The 21,744-nt window shown below is 41.0% G+C and overlaps 1 protein-coding gene across 8 annotated transcripts in view; it reads right to left on the minus strand.

Moving 5' to 3' along the window:
• Positions 1 to 2,200: 2,200 nt before the first annotated feature.
• Positions 2,201 to 21,744, minus strand: part of ZMYND11 (zinc finger MYND-type containing 11) — a 109,146-nt gene continuing 89,602 nt past the window's right edge. For all 8 annotated transcript variants that reach the window (XM_075419745.1, XM_075419742.1, XM_075419744.1 and 5 more), the window contains 11 exons: positions 19,965 to 20,042; positions 19,464 to 19,556; positions 18,326 to 18,413; positions 17,090 to 17,145; positions 16,352 to 16,429; positions 15,690 to 15,808; positions 13,621 to 13,828; positions 11,670 to 11,738; positions 9,454 to 9,726; positions 8,172 to 8,357; positions 2,201 to 3,421 (listed from right to left, as the gene is read on the minus strand). In XM_075419745.1, the coding sequence (XP_075275860.1) occupies positions 3,299 to 3,421; positions 8,172 to 8,357; positions 9,454 to 9,726; positions 11,670 to 11,738; positions 13,621 to 13,828; positions 15,690 to 15,808; positions 16,352 to 16,429; positions 17,090 to 17,145; positions 18,326 to 18,413; positions 19,464 to 19,556; positions 19,965 to 20,042 (1,371 nt within the window). In that variant the 3' untranslated portion in view covers positions 2,201 to 3,298. The remainder of the gene's footprint in view (positions 3,422 to 8,171; positions 8,358 to 9,453; positions 9,727 to 11,669; positions 11,739 to 13,620; positions 13,829 to 15,689; positions 15,809 to 16,351; positions 16,430 to 17,089; positions 17,146 to 18,325; positions 18,414 to 19,463; positions 19,557 to 19,964; positions 20,043 to 21,744) is intronic.

Here is a 21,744-nt window from a genome sequence, read left to right on the forward strand (position 1 = left end):
CCCGGTGGAAGGAAATGGGCGGATTTGGGGCAGTGGGGAGGACCAGCCTCCGCTGCTGTGCCGGGGCCCGGCGTGGGGCGTGCGGTGGGCACGGCAGGGCGCAGAGGACCTGTGTCCAGTGGGGGGGGGTCAGAGCTGCTGGGGCACCTCCGAAGCGTTTAACCAGTTTGGCCCCGACGCTGGCCCCACTGGTGACACCTGAACTGGCAAACGCGGAAACGTCAGACAAGTTTGGACAGTGAAATAATAAAAGAGACTTTTGAGGGATCTTTAAATATTTAAAATATAATTTTTTTTATTATTTTCTTTTTCCCCTGGGACTAGCAAGTATTGCCAGGTCTTAATTCCCACAGGGAAATTCTTACTTGCCACCGAAGAGCCAACTCCCACAGCGTCCCTCCTGCAGCCCCCGAGTCACGGCTCCTCATCCCCAGGGCCCCTTCCTCGAGGGCTGGTGGCGGGACGCGCCCGTGGGCAGCAGCACCCGCACCAGCGGGCCCTCGGCTCCCTCGGGCACCGCACTAGCAGCTGGCAAGTCCCAGCCTCGAAAGTACGTGAGAGCAGGAGCGGTACTGCTTCTCGGGGCTGCGGTTGGGAGAGAAGTGCTGCCGCCATTACGGCTGGGGCTGGATTCATGGAGCCCTCTCAGCCCCTCCAGATAAAATGATTTCGTTAATAAAATGTGTAAGAGGCGCAGGCCCGGGGTGGTGACTGGGCCGGGGAGGAGCCCGGGCAGAAGCGGCTCTGCGAGCCCCATCCTGGCAGCCGGCAGCGCGGGACCAGGCCCTAAACCCAGAGGAGGACGGGGATGGCCCTCGGAGGCTGCCGCCCGGGCAGGCGGAGCAGACCCCCTTTCGGTGCCGGGAGGGGTGCCAAAGGCTGACGGCCTCGCACGGCCCGAGGCCCCTGCGAGTCCGGGCCCTGCGCGCCCGCCCGCAGCCCCGGCCTTCCGGGGGGCCACGCCGAACGGCAGCCTGGTGCGTGCCCACGCAGGGACGCGAGGGCAGCTGCCAAAAGCAACACAGACACTTGCAGGGAGGGTTTTTTTTAAATACATTTATTAACCAATGTTAACACATTAAATGACTCTATATATTGCTAGTCAGAGCAGCTTACAAAATGCCAGAATGCATCATAAACTGGACAGCCACAATGAATAATTACAATGTGCATAGTGGCTAAGCTCAACACCTTAATATAGCTTTATGATTTGCAGAAAAATTAATTTTAAATCATAATTCCTAAAACAATCAATTGTAATTTTACCTAAAACTTATACAAAACCAGGCCACAATCTTTTTTTTTTGTTTTATTTTTTTTCTTTAAAACACACAGTTTTCACGCTGTAGTAACTTGGAAATGTGCAACCGTGTCAACAGAGACAAAAAAGCCAAAGTAACACGAATCTTACTTTCATGCAGCTATCAGTTAAATATTACATATTCTGGAATGATTTTACACCAAAAATATTTCCACAATAACTTGCTTTCATAGGGGTGGATCGAAGTTTTGGAACCTGTAAAGTAATTGAACAAGATTGATTTTTAGTTGTGAAGTGTTTTACAGTCACAACACAGAGGCGACAAAAGTTAATTACACATTTATCAGGCAAGAGTGTAGCTGTGGTAATACGAGTTACCATCTACTTACTATTTTTTCCAATCAACTTACCACTTAATTTCTGCAACATATTGGGCATTATTTGGCAGTATCTAGTCAATTAACGTATACCACCACTGTTAAGTGAAAAAGATCAGGATTTCAGTGGTAGTTCACAGAAGTCTTAGTTATATTTTCACCTTGACAATGACCCTGGCAAATCTTAGAGAAAACTTTTTTAAAGGCTTTCCTCCTGATTCTTCAGCTTCCATCGTTCCATCATGTAATTGCTTTCAATAAATATCAAAGATCTAAATAAATATTTACAAATTATTCCTCTAACTTCTCAAAAAATAGCTGGGTGATTAATGGGCGTATGACTCAGTCTAAGACCAAGCTTTGAAAGAAACTAAAATGTGGAGACACTTTAAAAGAAAAGCTATTTAAGTAAGCTTTACATCTATTTAAAAAATTGTCTCTGAACATGGATGCAATTAATATATCTATATATAAAACAAACAAAAAGAAAATAATTTTTCAACTATCGATCCATTCCTATTGGTAATGCTTCTTAAATCCAGACATTCCGCAAAATACAGACTTTTTACAAATCACGGCATCTTTAATACAAGAAAATTAACATGCATTATTCTTCATTCTGAGTACAGTGATGGAGCTCATTATTAGGCAATGACCCATTACTACAAACATAACGGCTTCTGTGAAACTTGAGTGCTTTTGCTCCTTTTATTATCACGTTACGGACCAGGCGACACTAGATCATAGGCGGTCAAATGACGTTGGATTGGGGAGGCTGAAGGGGGACGCAACAAAGAAATTTGTATGCCTCATAATTCCGGGTGTGAATAAAGGTAGTTGGGTTTTTTCTCTTTTTTTGGCTTCTCTTATTCTCGTTACAAGCACTCATGTTAGGACAAAGATGAAATGTGCAAACTTCAAAATTTAAATATTCATTTTTCTCTAAGATCCAGCTCAGTAAAAGATTACCCCAGTTCCCTGTGATTTTTAACTACAAGATCAAAGCTAATATTTTGTTATAAAAGTTATATATTGAAAAGAAATAATGAAAATAAAACACAGTTGGGAAATATTTAAGAAAAAATACGCAGGACTAGCACCTGCTGTGTCAACCCTGTTCCCTAAATTCAATCATGTACCCACTGGTATAACCAATAGATAATGCCTTTAAACAGTAAAATTAAGCTGAACAAAACCAGCTCAACAAGGTTAGGAAATTAATGTTACATCAAGGTAGTACGCTTCGTTTTTCTGAAACACTTCTATGCTTCTTACATTCAGATCTAGTTTTTCAATGTTCCTTTCGTTAAACTTGCGTGATTTTTTTTATTTTGAGATCTGCTGTTTTTAAAGATTAAAATCTCTGTAAAACCTAAAAATGTTTTAAAATTTGCTGAAAATGCAACAAATCCTCTAGTTTAAAACTATTTAAAGAAACCTGCTCCCACAGATGTTAAATTCATTTCGCTGACAAAATTTTGGAGGAGCATTAAACAGAAGATTGAAATTACTGTGCAAAATTTCTTTTACGAAAAGTGTTTAAAGGCTGGTGCAAAATGGGAAGCAAATTCTAAACAATTTTGGCTTCTTGGAAACAAAAACCGCTGTGTCTGAGAATAGCAATCATCGGGGGTGGTTTTCTAGGGGAGGAACAACTCTTTCATCTTTTTCGGCGGCAGGTACGTTTGTGTTCGGCATGCCAGTGCTCCTGCTGACACTTGATGGAGCAGTAGGAAGTGTTCCAGCAGCAGTGGTACATGGCCTCCTCCTCACAGTTGTAGCACTGCAGGGAACAAACGAGAGCAGATCACCACCCCGGCAGGCACCCTCCGCCCCAACGCACACGCGTTCTCACCTGCTCCTGGACGCACCAGCGCACGCAGAGCAATACTCCTCTTTTATTTATGCCTGGGGCACCCAAAGGCACGAGGACATTTTTCACACGTGCTGAGTGAAGCAGCAATCTGCAGCAAATCTGCGCCATGCTTTCATATTTTCCAGAGTCTGGATTATTGCTTTTGAAAAAGTCATCTCTCATTTAAAAAAATCTCATCTCTCAGGGCAGTGGACTGACATTTTCAGCCACACAGTGCAGGAACCATCTTTTACCCTACATTTGCATAATGGCATCCTGATCTATGGCTTAAAAGCCACGATAAATCAACAAGCACTTCTGGCGTGAACAGGTTCTGTGCAAGCTTGAAAATCTGCGTTTCTGGGGCTTCTTTACAAGCCTGGCCTGTCCCGAGGTTGCTGGGGAAGATCCTTTTGGGCTAGGAACATCTCAGAAGTCACAGCAATAACATTACTAGAGATAAGAGTAATTCATTGCCAAGTGGTGTGTTGCGGCCCTTTTCGGGTAGGTCTGCAAGGAGGCTGCCGTCGTCGGGGACTGTCGGCTGCCGGAGAGCACTGCAGTCTGGTGAAAACAGAACCTCGTGCTACATCAGTGCTGCTGGGGAGAGCAAGGGAGTGCCTTCTCCATCAAGTCTTCCAGAAGCCAGGGAAGGCCTGGCGTATGCTGGATGGCCACGTGGGCTCGTGCCCCTTGTCATGCCTGCCAGGATGGCACAAAACTCCCGAAAGAAGAGATGCTGCACAGCCCATCACTTCTACAGAAATGCGTGGTTCTGGGGAGTGCTGCAGCAAAGATGATTTCTACCCCGGAACGCCCCCAGTTTCCTGGTAGCCGGAGAAGCTATCTGGAAAATAACCCCGTGGCCTTTGATGAACCAACACACTGGTCAGTGCTGCTGGTGGTCAACAAGGAGGTACAGCACCCAGATGGGCAGTGTGCCCTGTCTCCAGGAGGTTCTACACCCCTTCAGGAAGTGCTGCAAAGGCATTTAGCTGTCATTCTGACAAAACCCCGTACAGCAGGGTGGCATTGCTGCTAAAGGAACCACTGCTACTCAGCGTCCCTGAAAGCCAGGTTCTAACGATCTTCCTCTTTCTGAATTTGGTCTGCTCAGAATCAGAGAGTATCTTTATAAATCCAGTCTGAAATGCTTATTGCATGACGGGGAGCAGAGGGAGGGGTATGCCACAGTCTGTGCAGGCTGCTATCAAACCACAGAATAACCCACAATTTACTTTGTATGTCCTGTCTAGCTACAGCATTGTTAATAAAACAGAGAATTACAAAGAAAACAAACCCAACTGCCTTAAAACAAAACACAAACACAACAACCCTACACGCTACTAAAAGACAGATCCAAGAAAGCCAACATTTACATTGGCTAAAGGATAACTATTTATTTACATCAGCAATAAAGGGACTGCCCTAGCTGCATGAGAAGGGAAGCTCTCCATTTGCCTTTCATAATTTAGCTCTGGGGAAGTTTATCTGTAGAAATGTCTCCAAAGAAGTGTCCTCTTGAGAGCTGTTTTCCTGGTTTTTCATATTGTTGGCTGCCCACAAGCCTGTGGGAACCATTAGGATCATCCACTGGAAAGGTGCAGGGAACAGCTGTGTTTCTCTGTTATGTACAGCATGGGCCTCAGCCCAGAGACCAGCTTCACATCTGCTTGCTTGGAGAGATCAAAAAAGCTAAGACAGGAGAGGACAACTGATGGGTGGGTCCTGCGCTTCCCTTTACATATGCCGGCCATAAGCGGGGGATGCAAATCTCCCCTTATGAAAGGAAAACAGTGCACTCTGAGCTGGTACCAGCACACGTGGCAGAGAAGGCAAAATGCCAGCTGGCCTCAGGCCTCCTCTTTTCTTTGTATTTACCTCTTTCTAACATTATCAATCACTTGGGGTTTTGTTTCAGACAGTGCACGTCACAATGGTCACTCAAAAACGACCTGTTGCAAGTCAGAATAAATATCCATGGAAATTTAATGGAAAGAGACAGAAGTTTAACCTTATGTATAAAAGTGAGCTATGTGCCAATTTAAAGGAGGTTTATATGCAAATAAAAGAACTGGGAGAAATTAAAAAAGAAACACTGTCAAGACCGGCACTCTAGCCTGTATTCTGGAGGCCATCAAACTGCAGAATCTCATGCTCGCTATCCCTGCCCTTACATTTCTTCTTTTCGTTTGCTATTTACTTGAGGTATCTGTATTAAATCCAAATTTTCTGGAGGTATAAAAATGAAATTGGGTTAAGCCAAGGGGACTGCGACCAGTCAGAGCAACAGAAAACGCTGTTCTTTAACTACGCGTTAGGCTCCCGAGGCCTGGGAGCGCAGCTTCTCGTGTGCCCGTATACCACCAGCAAAACGATCCCTTCATCCGGACTGGAGGGGGTTTTTTTTAGGTATGACGAAAAGACAAATATAGTGTGAATAATAGCAACTGTATTCCCAAGCTGAGACATCTGCATTACACAAAACCAGAGGTCTCTGCTTCTAATTAAAAAGCAAAGCCACCAAATCTCATTTAGTATGTGTGTTAATTACAGGAGATTTTGATAAGGAGGTATCATCATTATAGTAGCAGCGTACAAGAGCAGCACTACACACTGGGGACTGTCATTAGTACCACTGAAAGAAAAATCACTGGGGAGCTGTGTAATTGGACCAACTGCAGCCCCCGAGGCTGTGTGCTGGCAGGCAGATCCATCAGCCTGAACGAAAAGGTGTTTACCCTGACCCTCCCTCTCCTACCACAGGCAGACCAGCCGCCTGTATGATGCCTTCATTTAAGGTGGTGATTGACAGATAGTTCTGGGGTCACAGAAACAGGCAAGACTGTCAAATGCTCTTTGTATCTTTAATTGTCTTGCTGGCTTTATGCACATGATCGTGAGATGCAGTGACATGGCACCAGGGCGCTCTCTGATTAAGCTAAGGGATATGGATGGTAAAGGCACACTGGAGCAGATGAAAGGAAGTCTCGGGAGCCTCTTTCATAAATTCTGCCTTCAAACAAAACCAAAAAGCAGCTATAGCTAAGAGTCCAGACTCACAGTCCGGTTACGGTGATTGAGTTACTGCGTATCAGCTGAAGAGTGGCAACAGTTCGCATGTGCCCTCTTCACTTCTGACACAAGAGCTAATTTGACGTAGTTCTACAGTGGGCAAAGGCAATTCAATTTCCCTCTCAAGTGCCACAGGCAAAAGCATGCATGCAGACACCAGCAGCTGGTGACTCATTAAACACAGTAACTTGATCAAGTCGGAGACTTAAATAACTCCTCCCGTCTGCCGAGATAGGTAGGCAGGGAGGAACTTTCTAACCGACAGAGACCCAAGCACTGCAGTATCATAACACCTACAACAAAACCTCTCCTAGGAACAGAAATGAAGACTCTATGGGAGCTCTGGCATCTGAAGTAATTCTTTTTACAATCAACCAAACTCTTAGCTGTGATAGTCAGCAACCAATTGTCTCGCCTTACTATTTATTTCACTCTTCTGCAGAGCAGAGTTTTGTCTGCAGGAACCATCATTTCATCTGTAAGAACAAAGGCCAACAAGGCTGAACAGAAACAAACAGCCCCTCACGGCGGCAGACAAAGGGGAGCTGCGGGAGGGAGCCCGGGCTGGCTGTCCCCGGGAGCAGTGGCCGTGGGCCGGTGGCACCCATCGCCGCTCAGCCAGCGTGCCATCTCGTGGGAAGCCACCCGCGGTGCTTCTCAGCCGCCTCGGGCAAAACCCAGGCTCAAAAGGAGGAGAGCAGAAAATGTTGTACCCACCCTCTGGTATTTTATAGCTAGCTATTATAGTGCAGTAGGATTTCCTGAGCGATGCCTTTCATTTCCTTGTTCTATGATAAGTGGCAAAGAAATAGCACGTGTGCGAGGCTCGCTGCTCCTCAGCGTGACACTCTCCACCCATACTCTCTTCTTCACTAGCAGCACAGTATTACAGCACTTGCAATGTCCGAGTAAGTGCTGTACAGCCATGTGGGAGAACACACTTCTGGCTTGAAAAGTAAACACAAGACACAAACCAAACAAAAACGGGGAGAGGTCTGCAGCATGTAACAGAATGGTAAATTAGATGTCTGTTTCCACTTTTCTAAAGGGCTTGCAAACCTGTTTTTTGTAGGGAGTGCTGCAGTTTGGGCTTAAGGACTGAACAATGGAGAGATATATATTTCAGAAAGTTGTGTGTTAAACACAAAAGTACATAAAAGAGCTGCAAAAAAAGCTAGGAGAGGAAGAGACCAAAAGGATATCACTACCAGCATTATTAGCAGGGGAATCCAAACTGATGAAGCCAGATACTGTACCCTCTAAGGCCTTGAGATCAAAGGACTGCGAACATAATGCAAAACATGTCTTACATAGAGTAAAACTGTATTTAGAAAAAATATTTTGATACTAACATCTGACTGAACTCAAGAAGATGGCACTGTTAATGCTACATAATTAAGATGGAAAGTAATCAGAACTTCAAGTTAAAATTTAAAAATTAAGAAAATTTGAAAGCAGTGATATGAAGGAGACAACCTTAAAGCTGAAAGACCAGTGAAAAGAGCAGTGCAATTAAAAGTAAGTACGAAATCACTTTCAATTGACCTGCAATATGCATTATACATTTCCACTTACTCTCTTGTAATGCATTTTTGACACTTACCCACTGCTTCTTCTTGGTCTGGGAAATCAGTTGCTTGTGCTGGCCTGCTAGCTTCTTAATTTCTTCTAAAAATTCTTCTTTGCACTTCTCCTTTACCTGCTTACATTTTCTGTCCATCTCTCCTTGTGCGTTGGCCACAGCTTTATTTACAGCCTGCCTTTTCTCTTCTTCCATCTCTGTACGCAGCTGCCATAAGAAAGTCAGCAAAACAAGTCAATGGACAGCTACTGGAATAAAAGTGTCTTCTTTAAACCTCTACTTTTTAAACCTCTATTATTGATGTGAGTGGAGGTCACAAAATTAGAGATTTCTCCTAATTAGAAAACAAAAAGTTCTCTCCTTTAGAGTTATAACAAAACTTCCATTCCATAAGGAATGTTCAAAATTAAAATGTCACCATATTTCTATTCTGCTAGGCACCTACTTAAACAGCTCAATAGGTTCCACGTATATTTTGTCAACAATCAGTTTACAGATTTGTGAATTTATCTTAGACAAAGACTTTGTCTTTTCCAAATCTACAACTGCGTATAAATCTACAGCAAGGGCACAATGGAAAATACAAAACAGAGCATCCCTTAGTTCAGTAAGAGGTACCTTTTAGTATTCATTGGTGGTGGGATTCCTTTGCCCTTGCTCAGTTATCTGAAAGTTTGGTATCTTAATCCTACAGGATTAACACCTAAACTCCCTCAGTTCATTCCACAGTCCTTCATTCAGAAGGAAACTAATCTTGTCTTAATACAGGTACTTAAGAGAGGTCAGACAAATCATCCTCTAAATTGTCCTGCTCTCTCCAGCCAAAGGTGACCAGCTCAGGCTTAGATATTGAATTTTAAACAGGTTATGATTAGGTAAGAAAAGTCAAACAAATTTCAGTGAATCTATTTAATGTTTAGGTCAGAAGATTGACACAAGAAAAGTTATTTATGAATAGCATTTAAACAATGCCATTGTTTGCAACCACACTTGACAACAGAGACAAAGGCTTTGGAAATGGATACTCATGAATGAACAATTAGTTTCATTTTTGGATCATAAACTAAATTCACTGGTCAAGAATGAAAAAAGGCAGGAGTCTTTCTGCTTAAGCTAAGGTCTGTTGGTACAGAAATGGTCTAAAAAGCAACTGTGAAGATTATTTTTATGTGGTCTCTTTGGAAAAGTTTTTTTTATTCATTTGCTTAAGGGTGGATATTACAAACGTAGAAAAGAATGTGAAAAAAATGCACGCTCCTCCTCTCCTCAAACCAGAGTGTAGGTGGTGTTCGACAAGTGTTACCTTTTCCACTGCCTCTCGCACAACTCTCTCAGTGTCTCTTTTGTGATCGGCTTTCATCCTGTCCTTGAAATCGTTAAAGATTTTGGTGTATTTGTCATGGCACATGTTCTGACATACTCCATCATTACTGGTCTGGGTGCTCCGATGCAGCATTTTTGGAGAAGAGGCACTTAACTTCTTGGTCTGAGTTGAGACTGAAACTTTTTCAATGGGCTGAGGCATTGTGGGAATTTCCTGGCTTGAACTTACTGCTTCAGTTTCAGGTTCTGGCTCCTACAGAGAAAGAACAAACTTGTAAATCCAGACATCACAACAGAACAAGTTTACTTTCAGTTCCCCCTGAAGAAAAAATGTTACATGACCAATGCCAGCAAAATTAATGTGAAAGGTATCTGCTGAAGACATTTAGTGCTAAAGGAACATGGGATTCCTGAGGAAAACCGGCATGACAGGGGGTAGGATCTTTGGTCAGGCTTTTCTGACTTCAGCTACGAGCCCTCCAGAAAGAAGCACACATGTGGCATCAGTATGCCACGCTCACCAGCCTCACTCCCCAAAAGCAGAACCAACATCAGAGCCTATGCTGAATCACTGCAGATCCCTTGGGATTACTAAAGAGTTGCTATAGATTCTTCCCTCTACCATTTTCCCTGAAGAGACTGTAGCTGTGTGGCCAAGGTGCCTGAATTATTTAGGCAAACTCTGGGCTTACTCTGGCCCAACAGGCTCCACTGGAGTCTGTAATATTCCACCAATTTCATAAAACTGCTGCAAAGATTGATTAGTACTTCAAAGGTGATTTGAAGATGAAAAGCTAATGAGCGTCTAAGTCTCGCTTCCAGTAAAACAGAACCAGACTTGAGTGACCACAGAAACTTTCTGTAATTACACAATTATCAAGAAAGAAATCGTAGTTAGTGTAGTATACTGCACTGAATTCAGCAGCCTATGCTATTACCCTATAACACCAACTGTTCCTGCTCTTTAGAACAGACAGAAGTAACATCCTTGCAAATCCTTATTGGTATTTGAAGTGTCTGAAGACACAGATGAACACTATTTGGGTTTTTACAACTTAGATTTTTTTAAAGCTCATTTAACAGTGTACAGACAAAGCAGACACAGTCCTTGTAAGACCAGACGTGCTCAGGACTGGACTTTGTGCTTGCCTGTGTGATGGAGCACTGCTCACAGCAATCAAAAGGCTGACTGTGCGTTCCCTTTTGCAACCAATTACTCTCTAATAGGTCACTGTGATTGACTTCCGGATCACTGATCAAATATGAGCAGAGCTAAGAAGGCAAATGTTAAGACATAAATATATGAAGCAACTTACAGCATTTGCTTGACAGAAAACACAATAAAAATGATGAGAGATCCTAAACTGTAGTCTCCCTATCTTGCACTCAAATATAGTTTGTGCCCCAGGGAGCACAACCTGTGTGTCACTGCCTCCATCGATGAAGGTGCCTCCCAGAGCTAGCCCTGCCGTATCAGATACAACAGAGAGGCAGGTGCCTAGGCATTAGGAGTGGCAACGTCTGTATTTCAGGCACCAGGGCCATCCCACATAACTCTGGCGCTAGAATACCTGAACCCTGCTCTGTAATGGAGTCCTGAGTCCTCTTGTGAGGACTAGACATACGTGTAACTTTTTATTAGTGTTCAACATGCAGCTGAAACAAGGCCAGGAAAAAATACTCAAAAGTTAGGAAAGATGAGATTTATGGCTGTCTCAGCAGCTGCCCCCTTGTGTACAAGCATAATAATGCAGTCCCTTGGTTACATGATCATAGGTTTGTGTGTCCCCCACTTCATTCAGTGTGCAAGTTGGATGAACTAGGAAGGAGGTCCACGGACAAGGGGGGATATGACATCTTATAAACTTAATATTCTTGATTGTGCAAAATACTTTCTAATTCTGCTGTTTACAGACTTAGTACGTAGCCTGAATTTGTCTTTAAAAAAAAAATATGTCGCAAACTGACTGTTGATTTATTCATCATACAGAATATTACCACAATGACACTAGTGGCTTGCATGTGGGAGGTGGGATTATGTTTGTTAGCAAGGAGGACCAAGCTATGGGGCTGGAACTTCCAAGATCAGTACTGTAAAATCAGTAGAAGGTGACAGAAACCAAAGGAGTGCCTATTAAAATTTCAGCCTTTTTGTACCTGGCTATCTCTACAAACATAGTAATTGAGGTTACTTACTTCTTTCTTGAGTTCCATACTCTGGTTACGTCGTCCTTTCTTTGCTCTTGGTTCCTGAGTAACTTTCAGCTGTGAACATTGAGAAAAGCATATTGAATCATTCCAAAAAACAGTTCATATAAGCAGCATTCATTATAACATGACTGATGTACCTTTTATTTTCCGATTATTTTCAATTATTTAAATTTAGCAAATAGAAAGTTGAATACTGTTCTTAAATGAGAACTGCACACACTGAACTTTCCACATTATCACTGATGACTATGGTTGCATGAAAGAACAAAATTCATGAACAGGTTCTAACATTCAATATCTACTTGCTAAAATACACTTAACCATTCTTTTCTTCATTTCACACACAAGTTCAAACACTTGTTTTCTGGAATATTCTGATATCGGTAACCAATAATTAGGCAGCAGACCTTGCTGGAAGGCACAAAAAACAGCAATAATTATAAAGAGAATGTATATACCTAAAGATGGTAAGATTATCCAGACTTGCTATAATAATTGATTGTAACCGTATACTTTGGGGTACAAAACTTCAGTCTTAAGAATAAAAGCCAGTCTCCAGCAACAGAAACAAGAGTGAGATCTAAGTGGATGGTATATTATCTTACAATGGCTTACAGAAAAGTTCTTACTCCTGTCTTTGAAGCATCCAGTACTAGCTTGTGTTAGTGACGGGATACTGTAGATTACTGCAGAGCACTGAGTTTGACGGCTACTCTTATGTTCCTGTATCTGGTAAACCAGTGAAACAGGCATAAGCATTAACCAAGCGAAGGACAAACATTTGGAGTGGGACAGAAAATACGCAAATGGACACTTCAAACCCTATGACTGACACTCCTGAAAACCTGGGAAAATGCCACTGTTAACTTTATAAATATTATTTGCAACGTTTTTCATCATATATTGTTGCATGACTGCATACATGACATAAATAAAGGGGCTAAAAAGGGTTAGCTAAGTAAACCACGCTAAAAAAACCCTAAAACCTCTTTGATAAGGAGCATCCCCTTAAAGCAACATCTAGTTTTATAAGCTTTAAGTTTTTAGCTAGAAATTGGATGACAGTCCTGTTTGACAAAAGGACCAAAGAAGAGGGTCAAAACATGCTGATTTTTTAAAATACAGACTTAGAGAGAGGATAATGGTTTTAAGTGAGGAAAGAAGATGTGGCCAAGGAAAAGGCTGCCAAAAATACAGAGAGGCATCCTGCAAGCTATGAAAATCATACTGCCAAGTCAGTAGTAGTGAATATATAACACCCTCTTGGACAATGAATGGCTAGCAGGTTCAGCTGTGATAAGGGAATTTCCATATGGCAATGCAAAGTTTTGTATCTTGGCCCTTTGTGCTTTTCACTTTTGCTAAAGCAATATAATTTTTCTTGTTTTGCAGAATCATTTTTGATTACTTTAATTAGTTACTGGTCACATGGTCCTCAAGTGCCATGTTTGCACCTAACTTTAGCTGGACTTGCTGAAAATGTCATGGTTGGTGTTATTCGGGGATCTGCAACGCAGAATACTGTCCAAAGTGAACAGACTCCAGCTGTGAAAAGGCTGAACAGCTAGAGGGCTGTCCCTTGATGGAAGTCCAAGAAGGCAGTATTGCAGTCTATCTGATATCCATGACATTTAACTTGAACATTCCTATTTAACTTTAGAAATCTTGGTCTGTCTCATCAAGGTGCTGTAGGTGACAAACTTCTTGACCTTCTTCCCAGAGGTCATCCAAGAAACTGAGGAAAGAGGAAAACTCTATATTCTTCCTATTACTAAGCTACAAAACATCAGGAAAATAAGCCTTTGAACCCTCTTCTTGTCACCACAAAACTGCAGACAGAGCACAAGGCCAATTTAATGGTAGATTAATAAAAAGTATGTCATCTTTGTACCCTTTTATAAATTGTCCCGATTGCTAACATTGTGGCAGCACTCACTTGCTCATTGCTGGTGGAGGAGATACTCGACTCTGCCTCCTCTTCCCCTTTATCCTCATTCTTTGATTTCCAGAATCTCCCCTCACGAAGAAAACGCTGGTGCAGTTCCAGCTCATCACAGGCCTTCTTCCACCCCATACTGCGTTTCACGTGCAGCCGATGGATGTTAACTGTGATATCTTGAATGTTTTCAGAAGGGATCCAGGCCCTTTTGAATACACAGTACAGACAGGTTCAGAAACATTAAATACAGATGAAGGATTTTGACCTGAGAAACTGACTTCAAGAGCAGTTTTTCACAGTGGCCAATCACTAACAATTCCTTTTTACTCAGAATTTTTGTATCTTCAACACATTTGAAAAAAAAACAGACTGCATACCGTTAGATATTTGTGCTACTATAAGCAGTTGTTAGTTGCGGGTGCTATGGCTGAAATTCTCTTTCATTTTTGGTGAACCACAAACCTCCCTCAGCACCACCAGCAGTCACATCTCCTGCCTGCTCTCTTGCTAAATGCCCTCAGTCAGACACAGAAACATCTTTACTGAAGGTTCGTGTGCTAATCTAATTTTGCTCTTAACCTCTTTGCTAAAACTGTCAAGGAATCTACCAAATTATCACCTCAAATAGACACATTTTGTAGTTTGGGCTATCCTGTCTATCAGGACTGAACTCATGTGGGGGGACTGTCATGCTCTTGTGGACTGAATTCCTGCCAGTGGCTTGGCTCCAAAGGTATTTTGTCCTCTTCTATATTTTCAGAGATTCCTCATAGAGTTAGATAGGCAGCTCTTGACATTTTGAAAGGTTATACCAAGCAACATTGAAAATTAAAGAAAAAGAGTCACTGCCATGCACATCTACATAACAGAGTAAATACTGTAACAAATTAAACATCTGTGGACAGATTCTCAGTTCTTGCAATATAAATTTCATTTCAGTGAAGTCAAAGAAACAATGCCAATTCACACCAATCAGGAATTTGGCCTTTTGTCCAAGTCCAGCACAGTAACTAAGCAATGGCACTGTAGTAAAATGTATTTTGCCTTTTCTATCAACACAGGTTTCAGAAGTTGCAAGCACCTCATCCCACAAGTGTCATACTACTTCACTGAACAGTTTGAAGCTGTGTGAACTTAATGCCAGAAGTATTAATGAGATAAGCTGTATTTGCAAACAGACTCAGGGTAAATCATTCTGTGATTGAGAAACAAATAAAGATCCTTAATCCACTTTAATGCCTATTAGAAAATCTTGGTTGTTCACATAACAAATGAAAACATGTTATATACTCTGCAAGTTACACTGAAAGTATTTTAAATAAACAGCCTCATAAAACACTGTTACTGAATTGTGTAGGCCCTTTTGGGATGCACCAAAAATATATCACCTTCCCAACAACCATGAATTACTTTGCAAAGGTCTCCTCTCCTCTCCTCACATTATAGTCATATAAATCGAACAGCAAAAAAAAATTAATACATCCACTGTAGTAACACTACTATAACCCTCCCCAAATGCTGAACAAACAACTGGGGATGGAAGTAAAAGCTGATCTCTAAGAATGAAGTTTCCAATGTAAAGAGTTCTCCAAAATCGCCAACTAGCTCACAGCAGGAGCTCTGTCAATGTTCTAGCAGCGATACAGAAACATTTGTGATGTATATTATGTTACTAAAACACAAAATTGCAATGTGCTTGCTCAAAAGAGAAAATTACATAAAGTCAATACTGCTGGTAGTAAGAATACACTTCTGCCTGATTTCCACCTTGGCCTGGATTAGCAAGCTGCTACTGATTTGAAGAAACAGTTGAAGTTCACTTGCTTTCTTTAATTAAAATGGCATTAAGTAACACCCCTATGGCAACTGCAGAAAGCGAATCTCTGAGACATTTGGCAACTTCAGATGTGTTAGACTGAGCTTTAAATTTTCTGAAACAATTATGACAAAGTACTCAGTCCTTCTAATGTTGGCAACTAGCTGAGCCAGGACTTACAGCATGATAGATGAGATAAATTCTTTTAAGTATTGTTTGTAAAAAGCAGCACATGGAATTAATAAATTACCTTTGATGGTGATGGCCAAAAAAGCGAACGTCAACTTGATTGTCCTCTTTCTGCATGACTTTGGCTGGCCAAAACCCAAAGCCTTTCATTTTGGCCCAAACCAACTCATGATTAGGTATCTGGAAAAAATGTTGTATTTATTATTGGATATGAAGTATTATATTGATTTCTCCACAAATATTTTGCTGTAATACTATGCTAGTATCTTAAGAATATGGTTACTGTTTATGTCTAGTGCTATTTTCATTTTTATCTTCTTACAATACATATTTCTCTGTTAGATGTATTGCTTGGATCAAAGTAAAAATAATACAAAGTCTGAAAAGGGTGTAACTGTCTATTGAAAACACAGATCTCAAGCAGCCCAAAAATTAAACTTGTCTTTATAGCTTCATCCAGGAGCAAAGTTTTATTTCTGTAAGCTCCTTATTTTCTTGTGAGACTGTTGTAAATGGCTGATAACCAAGTTTTATAACCTATATTGTTACAGCTTTGAACTTCAATCAACATTTCACTTGTGCAAGGTATCTAGGCTTACAGAGTCTCAATCACGCTTTTGAAACAAGCCTATGGAAATGCAGTATTCAACACATTAATGACACCAAAACTGCAGGCTTTTATACAGAAAAGCAAACAAACAAAAATCCGTGTCAGCAACATACGCAAGGATAGCAGAACCAGTTGTCAGGTCGTGCGTTTGACAAATAGAAACAGTTCTTGCAAAGCTGCAGTTCATCCAGCTGAAAAACAAAAAAGGGTCAATAAGCCCCAAAAATCCTATTTCTGTGACTTTAGTAGTATCCTTCCCTGTTTAGCACTTAAATTTTTCAGCCCTGCTTGCCAATTTGGTAGAGTTATTTCCGTCTGTGCAAACTAGAGGTGTGAAACTGAGGTGAGCTGACAGCGGATGAGAGACAAGCTGCATAAACGTTATTTATGTTTTAGAAAAACAAGGCAGAGGGAGGAGACTAATTAAACTCTTAATGATTTATTACAGCTAAAATGCGAAGAATAGTTCTTGAAATTCATCAAATATTTAAAGTATATTCTGAGAGAAGTAATTCAACTGTACAAATGGAGGAAGTGTGACAGCTCCCCTACGGTTACGTTTTGGCCTCCTCTGAATGTTGAGAAATGTTTCAATGCCAATTACAGAATTTGGTAGCAATCTCACCTCAGGTTCAATTTATATTAGCAAATACAATTATTTCTAGTCCAATTATGTATTACTAGATTATTTTCAAAACTAAAATTTGAATATCGGTATTTTCCAAATGATAGTCTAGTTGCAAAAACAAAAAGAAAAAGAAATTCAGAATCAGCTGTTAGAAAGTTAGGGGAAAACTTGTAATGAACTTCACAGCCTTTTGTCTACATCTTGGTTACTTGGTACTACTTACTTCATGACATGTGTCTTTGTAAAGCATCCTCGCTATATCAGCTTGTTCACTGTCCGCTATAAATTAAAAAATAAAGTATGAATGATCACAGTATGATGACCGTGCTTACAAAGATACGCAGCTGTCATTGCTATGACTTTCATGCTGTCATTGTCTCACTTGAGAATACAAAACATGATTTAATCACTTGGATAACCCTTACATTTAAAATTTTCTTACAATCAGTTCTATATTTGATTTCTTTTTCATATTTACATGCAAAAATACTGTTGTGAGCTTTTAAACTGAACAATACAAGTACATATATGAGGAGCAGCAGCAGGGAGACAGGGTTACTCTTAATACGGATCCAGTCTCTTTCTCTGCTAGTGTCCTAATGACACACGGCTCTCTGCTATCACCACTTGACAGGAACACAGGTACAATCACGTAAGTATTTCTGCTCAGAGTAATGCTTCACAGGCTATTTATCACTATGTGTTTCCCTTTACACTGGTGTATTTCTCTGTCAGCACATTCACATCTCTCCCTTCTAATGACAGTCTGGACCTTCTGATGCTGCAAATAGACTGGTCCCACCCTCCTCCCAGTTTCCCTGATGTGGGCCATGTCTGCAGGCGAGAACCACATACTTCCTGAAATGATGGCTCTGGAGAACCTTGCCACAGGACCTGGCTATAGATTCTGGATGCGGTTGTGGTGTTTTTCCACTTCCAGTCACACTGTCCCACCATATCAAATAGTCACTTACTACCTTCCCAGTGGCTGGCAGCTTCTGATGGCTGTATCTCCACACATTGCACCAGCAGGACACTTCTAGTGTGTATGTAGCCATATTGCTGTCACAACAAGGCAGATATGGCCCACGAGTGAAAAATATGTGCCTATAGTACATGTTTCTGCTGACACAGCACATTAGAGTCAGACCTCCTTCCACTCTAAAACAACACGCATACTGGCAGAAATCTGCAGTATACACTGACTTACGACTTAGGCTGCAGAAGAAACAGGATGTCAAAGGTGCAAATTCCCATTAACAGGTTTAGCTAGAGAGGAAGAAAATAGTTGTGTAGTAGGCAGGCCAGAAAAGACCCTGCAAAATCCTCTTCCAGCTTCTTTTGATTTTTAAGGGCTCTCAAATGACCTCATCCACACTCATCTAATACCAGATTCAGTCCAGATCTTGTGAATTTAAAGATAAATCAAATAAAGCAAGCAGTAAATGTAGTACTTTACCTCCATAGAAAATCACTGTGTTGTGTAGAAGCAGCTGAGCATCTGCTTTGAACTCCTCATAACTCCTGTACTTTCCTTCATTTACTTTCTACACAAAAGAAAACATAGGACTGTGAAAAAACTGTTAAAGTGCTGTACCTGTTTTATGCAGAGAAGCTTTCACAGAAATCTGCATTATGCAACACAGATCAGACACTGCATACTCTTTGACTTGGTTTGTTAGTACTTGGACACTGGCTGCATTGGTCCCTTTATGCAATGCCCAGAAGTAAAACAGGAGCTTTAATATTTGACTGATAAAAAGATTCTCTTGGTTATAACAAGGTAAATCTGGAGTAACTTCATCATAAGGTGTGGCCCAGGACACTTGTTCCAATTAAAATATATTCCCTGAGGTGAAGATTTGGTGCCTTAAAATACCAGCTAGTTTCAAATCAATGTTGACTGCCTTTACACTTCTAGGAGGCTTTTCACACTTATGGTTGTAAAGGGCAATATATACTACAGCCCTGCACAGCAACCCAGTTGAAGCAATGAATAAAGATGAATGTGCTGTTCATTTTGGTCACGTGCAGTTCATTTCAATGAGTCATGGTCAGACCTTCGGCTCAGACAAAAAGAACAACACATTTACTAATACTTTATTTTTGGAACAATTAATGCAAAACAGATGTTTTAAGTGAGTCTTGTTTTTTCGTGATCAACAAAATGATTGGTTATTTATGAATCATTTAGATGTTTATAAAGTTGCCACCTACACAAGGCCTTAATGACTAAAACTGGAATATGGTCAGATATGCAAACATGGGCATTCAAGTCCATATTCAGTGACTTAGATAAAGAATACTTTCTCTAAAGATTTCAGCTACCTACAGTTCCTAGTAAAACCTTAGTACAAAAGGAATTGACGATACTCTATGTCTGAAAATGAGGCACCACTCAAAATGGTTTTACTCCATTACCTATTTACGAGGAAAAGTTTGAAATTTTAAGTTCTCATATCTAAATGCCAGATACAATACCAAAATACAGATCGTAAGGAGCATTAAACAGGATTAGTGCTGCAGTCCTTAAGGTTTATCTTTCCTGTCAAAAGACAGCATAAACAGTGCGGAAGTTAGAAAGCAAATCACTCTACCTCCTGTATAGTAGGAACATCGACAGCTGAGTGCACCAGCCTTCTATACATTGGGTGTTTGCTGTCCTTCCCCTTCTTGTTTAGATCTATAGCCTGAAAGGACCATTGCACAGAGTAAGTTATTGCATTTAGAATCTGCTTAAAACACAAAACAAAGATTAAAAAAATGCAATAGTTCGGAATATTGCAGGTGGGAAATACACAAGGCCAAACTGCAGATCCATATTCTGACAGATTACATGTGTCTCAAACCTGAAAAATGTCCATTTCAGAGAAACCACAGGCCCATGGCATAAACTACTCCTGCCAGAATGATACTAATCTGAGCAATGAGACATGGTAAGTGTATGTTGAAAAACACACACCGCTTACGACTGTGGAAATAAAATGACACCCTCTTGTAGCCCTCCTCCCTGCACAGTTAGTCCCACAGGGCGAACCGCAATGCATCCTCTGCAGGGCAACCCAACATGTCAATAAACTCCCCTGTTTCAGACTCACCCGCTCCTTCATACGAGAGACTATGAATCGCAGGTATGTGCTCATCTCTTGTTTACTTGTGTTTTTCTTCTTGATACTCTGTCAAAGAAAAATAGGATCATATTATTATTTTAAACCTGACTTCAAAATTAATCCAATAAAAATTTTCTCTGCGTCACAACATTATTTGAAAAGGTAACTTTGAATCACATATCACACAATTTTTTAGGGAAAATCTTTTCTGGGAAATTAGCAACACTGACACATCACAACAACAATATATGTTGCTTTGACTTATGTCTGGGCTGAGGACTTCAGCTACAGAAGAATTACAAGTTTTATTTCCACTTGTATCCATAACACTTCGTCAAAACCTCTCACGTAAAAAAGTGTCTAATTAGAATAAAGCAATGAAGAAAGGCATTTTAGGGAGTAGTTTAAAATTTATTTAATGGTCTTTTTATAGCAAGGCATTAATATTTTCAGTAAAATAAGAAATGATTTTTTAAAGAATATCCTGTACCATCTACAAATTATGTGCTTCCTAGGCAAAATGACACTGTCTAGGAGGAAGTCAAACATGGTCTAGCCAGTAAAAGCTCAAAAGCACTTTTTGCTGCTGAAAAAACATAGCAGCTGTTGATTTTTGTGGTTCTTCCTTCAAAAAAACTAATCCAGATTCCAGAACACAGACTGCTTCTTTTTAGCAGTTCAGGATCCAGAGTTTTTCCCCCTTATCTTAGACTAGTATAGACACTTATCCTCACCCTCCAAAGTCAATCCAGGCTAGCGCGAAGCACTCCATACAGAAAACGCACTACTAAAGAGAAGGCAGCTCTCTGCAAATGCCTGGCGTGTTCCTGCAAACCAGCCTTTCCAATTCCAGGTCACAGCAGCTGGGCACAGTTCTGCATGGCCTGACCACAGCTGGCTGAAAAGTGCCACCTCCTCCTTGCTCTTGCCTACAGAAGCTCTCCAGAACAAAAGCACGGTGAAACAATCACACGGGTTTCAGGTTTATTATCCTGAAGTGATTTCTAACTGCTCACGTCTTTTGCAAAAATGTTTATTCCTCCTCACACCTCCAAATGCACCAAGTGCCAAGCTGACTTCTGCCCTCTCATGCCTCACATCACCAGCTCTATGCAAACTGCGTGGACCAAACTGGCTCAGTTACACCCGCATCCCCAAATTTTGATGGTCTTTAGCAAGATCCACTAACTGACTGTTGCTTAGCAAACACAAGAAAAAACAGCAGCCATGTCCTAATAGGTAGCTAACAGAGATACTAAGCTTATGAACTATTAATCACTAGAAGTGTGCTATTTGTAACTGAATTACTTATATATGACTCTGACCATATAGAGGGATCAGACATATTGAGTACAGAGCAACTACTTTCACATATTTACACGGCAAAAGTAAAAAATACGCACTAGCTCAAAAAAAAAAGTTAGAATTTGATTGTGTCTCCTCTGCTTATATTCCTCCTGCAAGACACTGAAAAATCACAGGTTGGCCTTTGTGCTACAGCAAGTGTGCAACCTAGACCTCTCAGGATTGTACTTACTGCCTCCTTAAATCAAAATTGTACACAGCACTACCAACAAAGCTGTTTATTTGATTGCTTAACAGTGTGCATAGAATCATTACAAACTGTGCTGATATATCAGTTCAGTCATGAACCTACGTAGATACTACAGTATGCGTAACAGCACTACAGCTTTTTCCTGATTGGGCACTACAACTACTGAGCAAAATTCACTGTTGTGGAAACGGCCAGCACTAGGTCTTTCTGACG

This window comes from Opisthocomus hoazin, chromosome 4 (assembly GCF_030867145.1).
Source record: "Opisthocomus hoazin isolate bOpiHoa1 chromosome 4, bOpiHoa1.hap1, whole genome shotgun sequence".
Lineage (NCBI taxonomy): Eukaryota > Metazoa > Chordata > Aves > Opisthocomiformes > Opisthocomidae > Opisthocomus > Opisthocomus hoazin.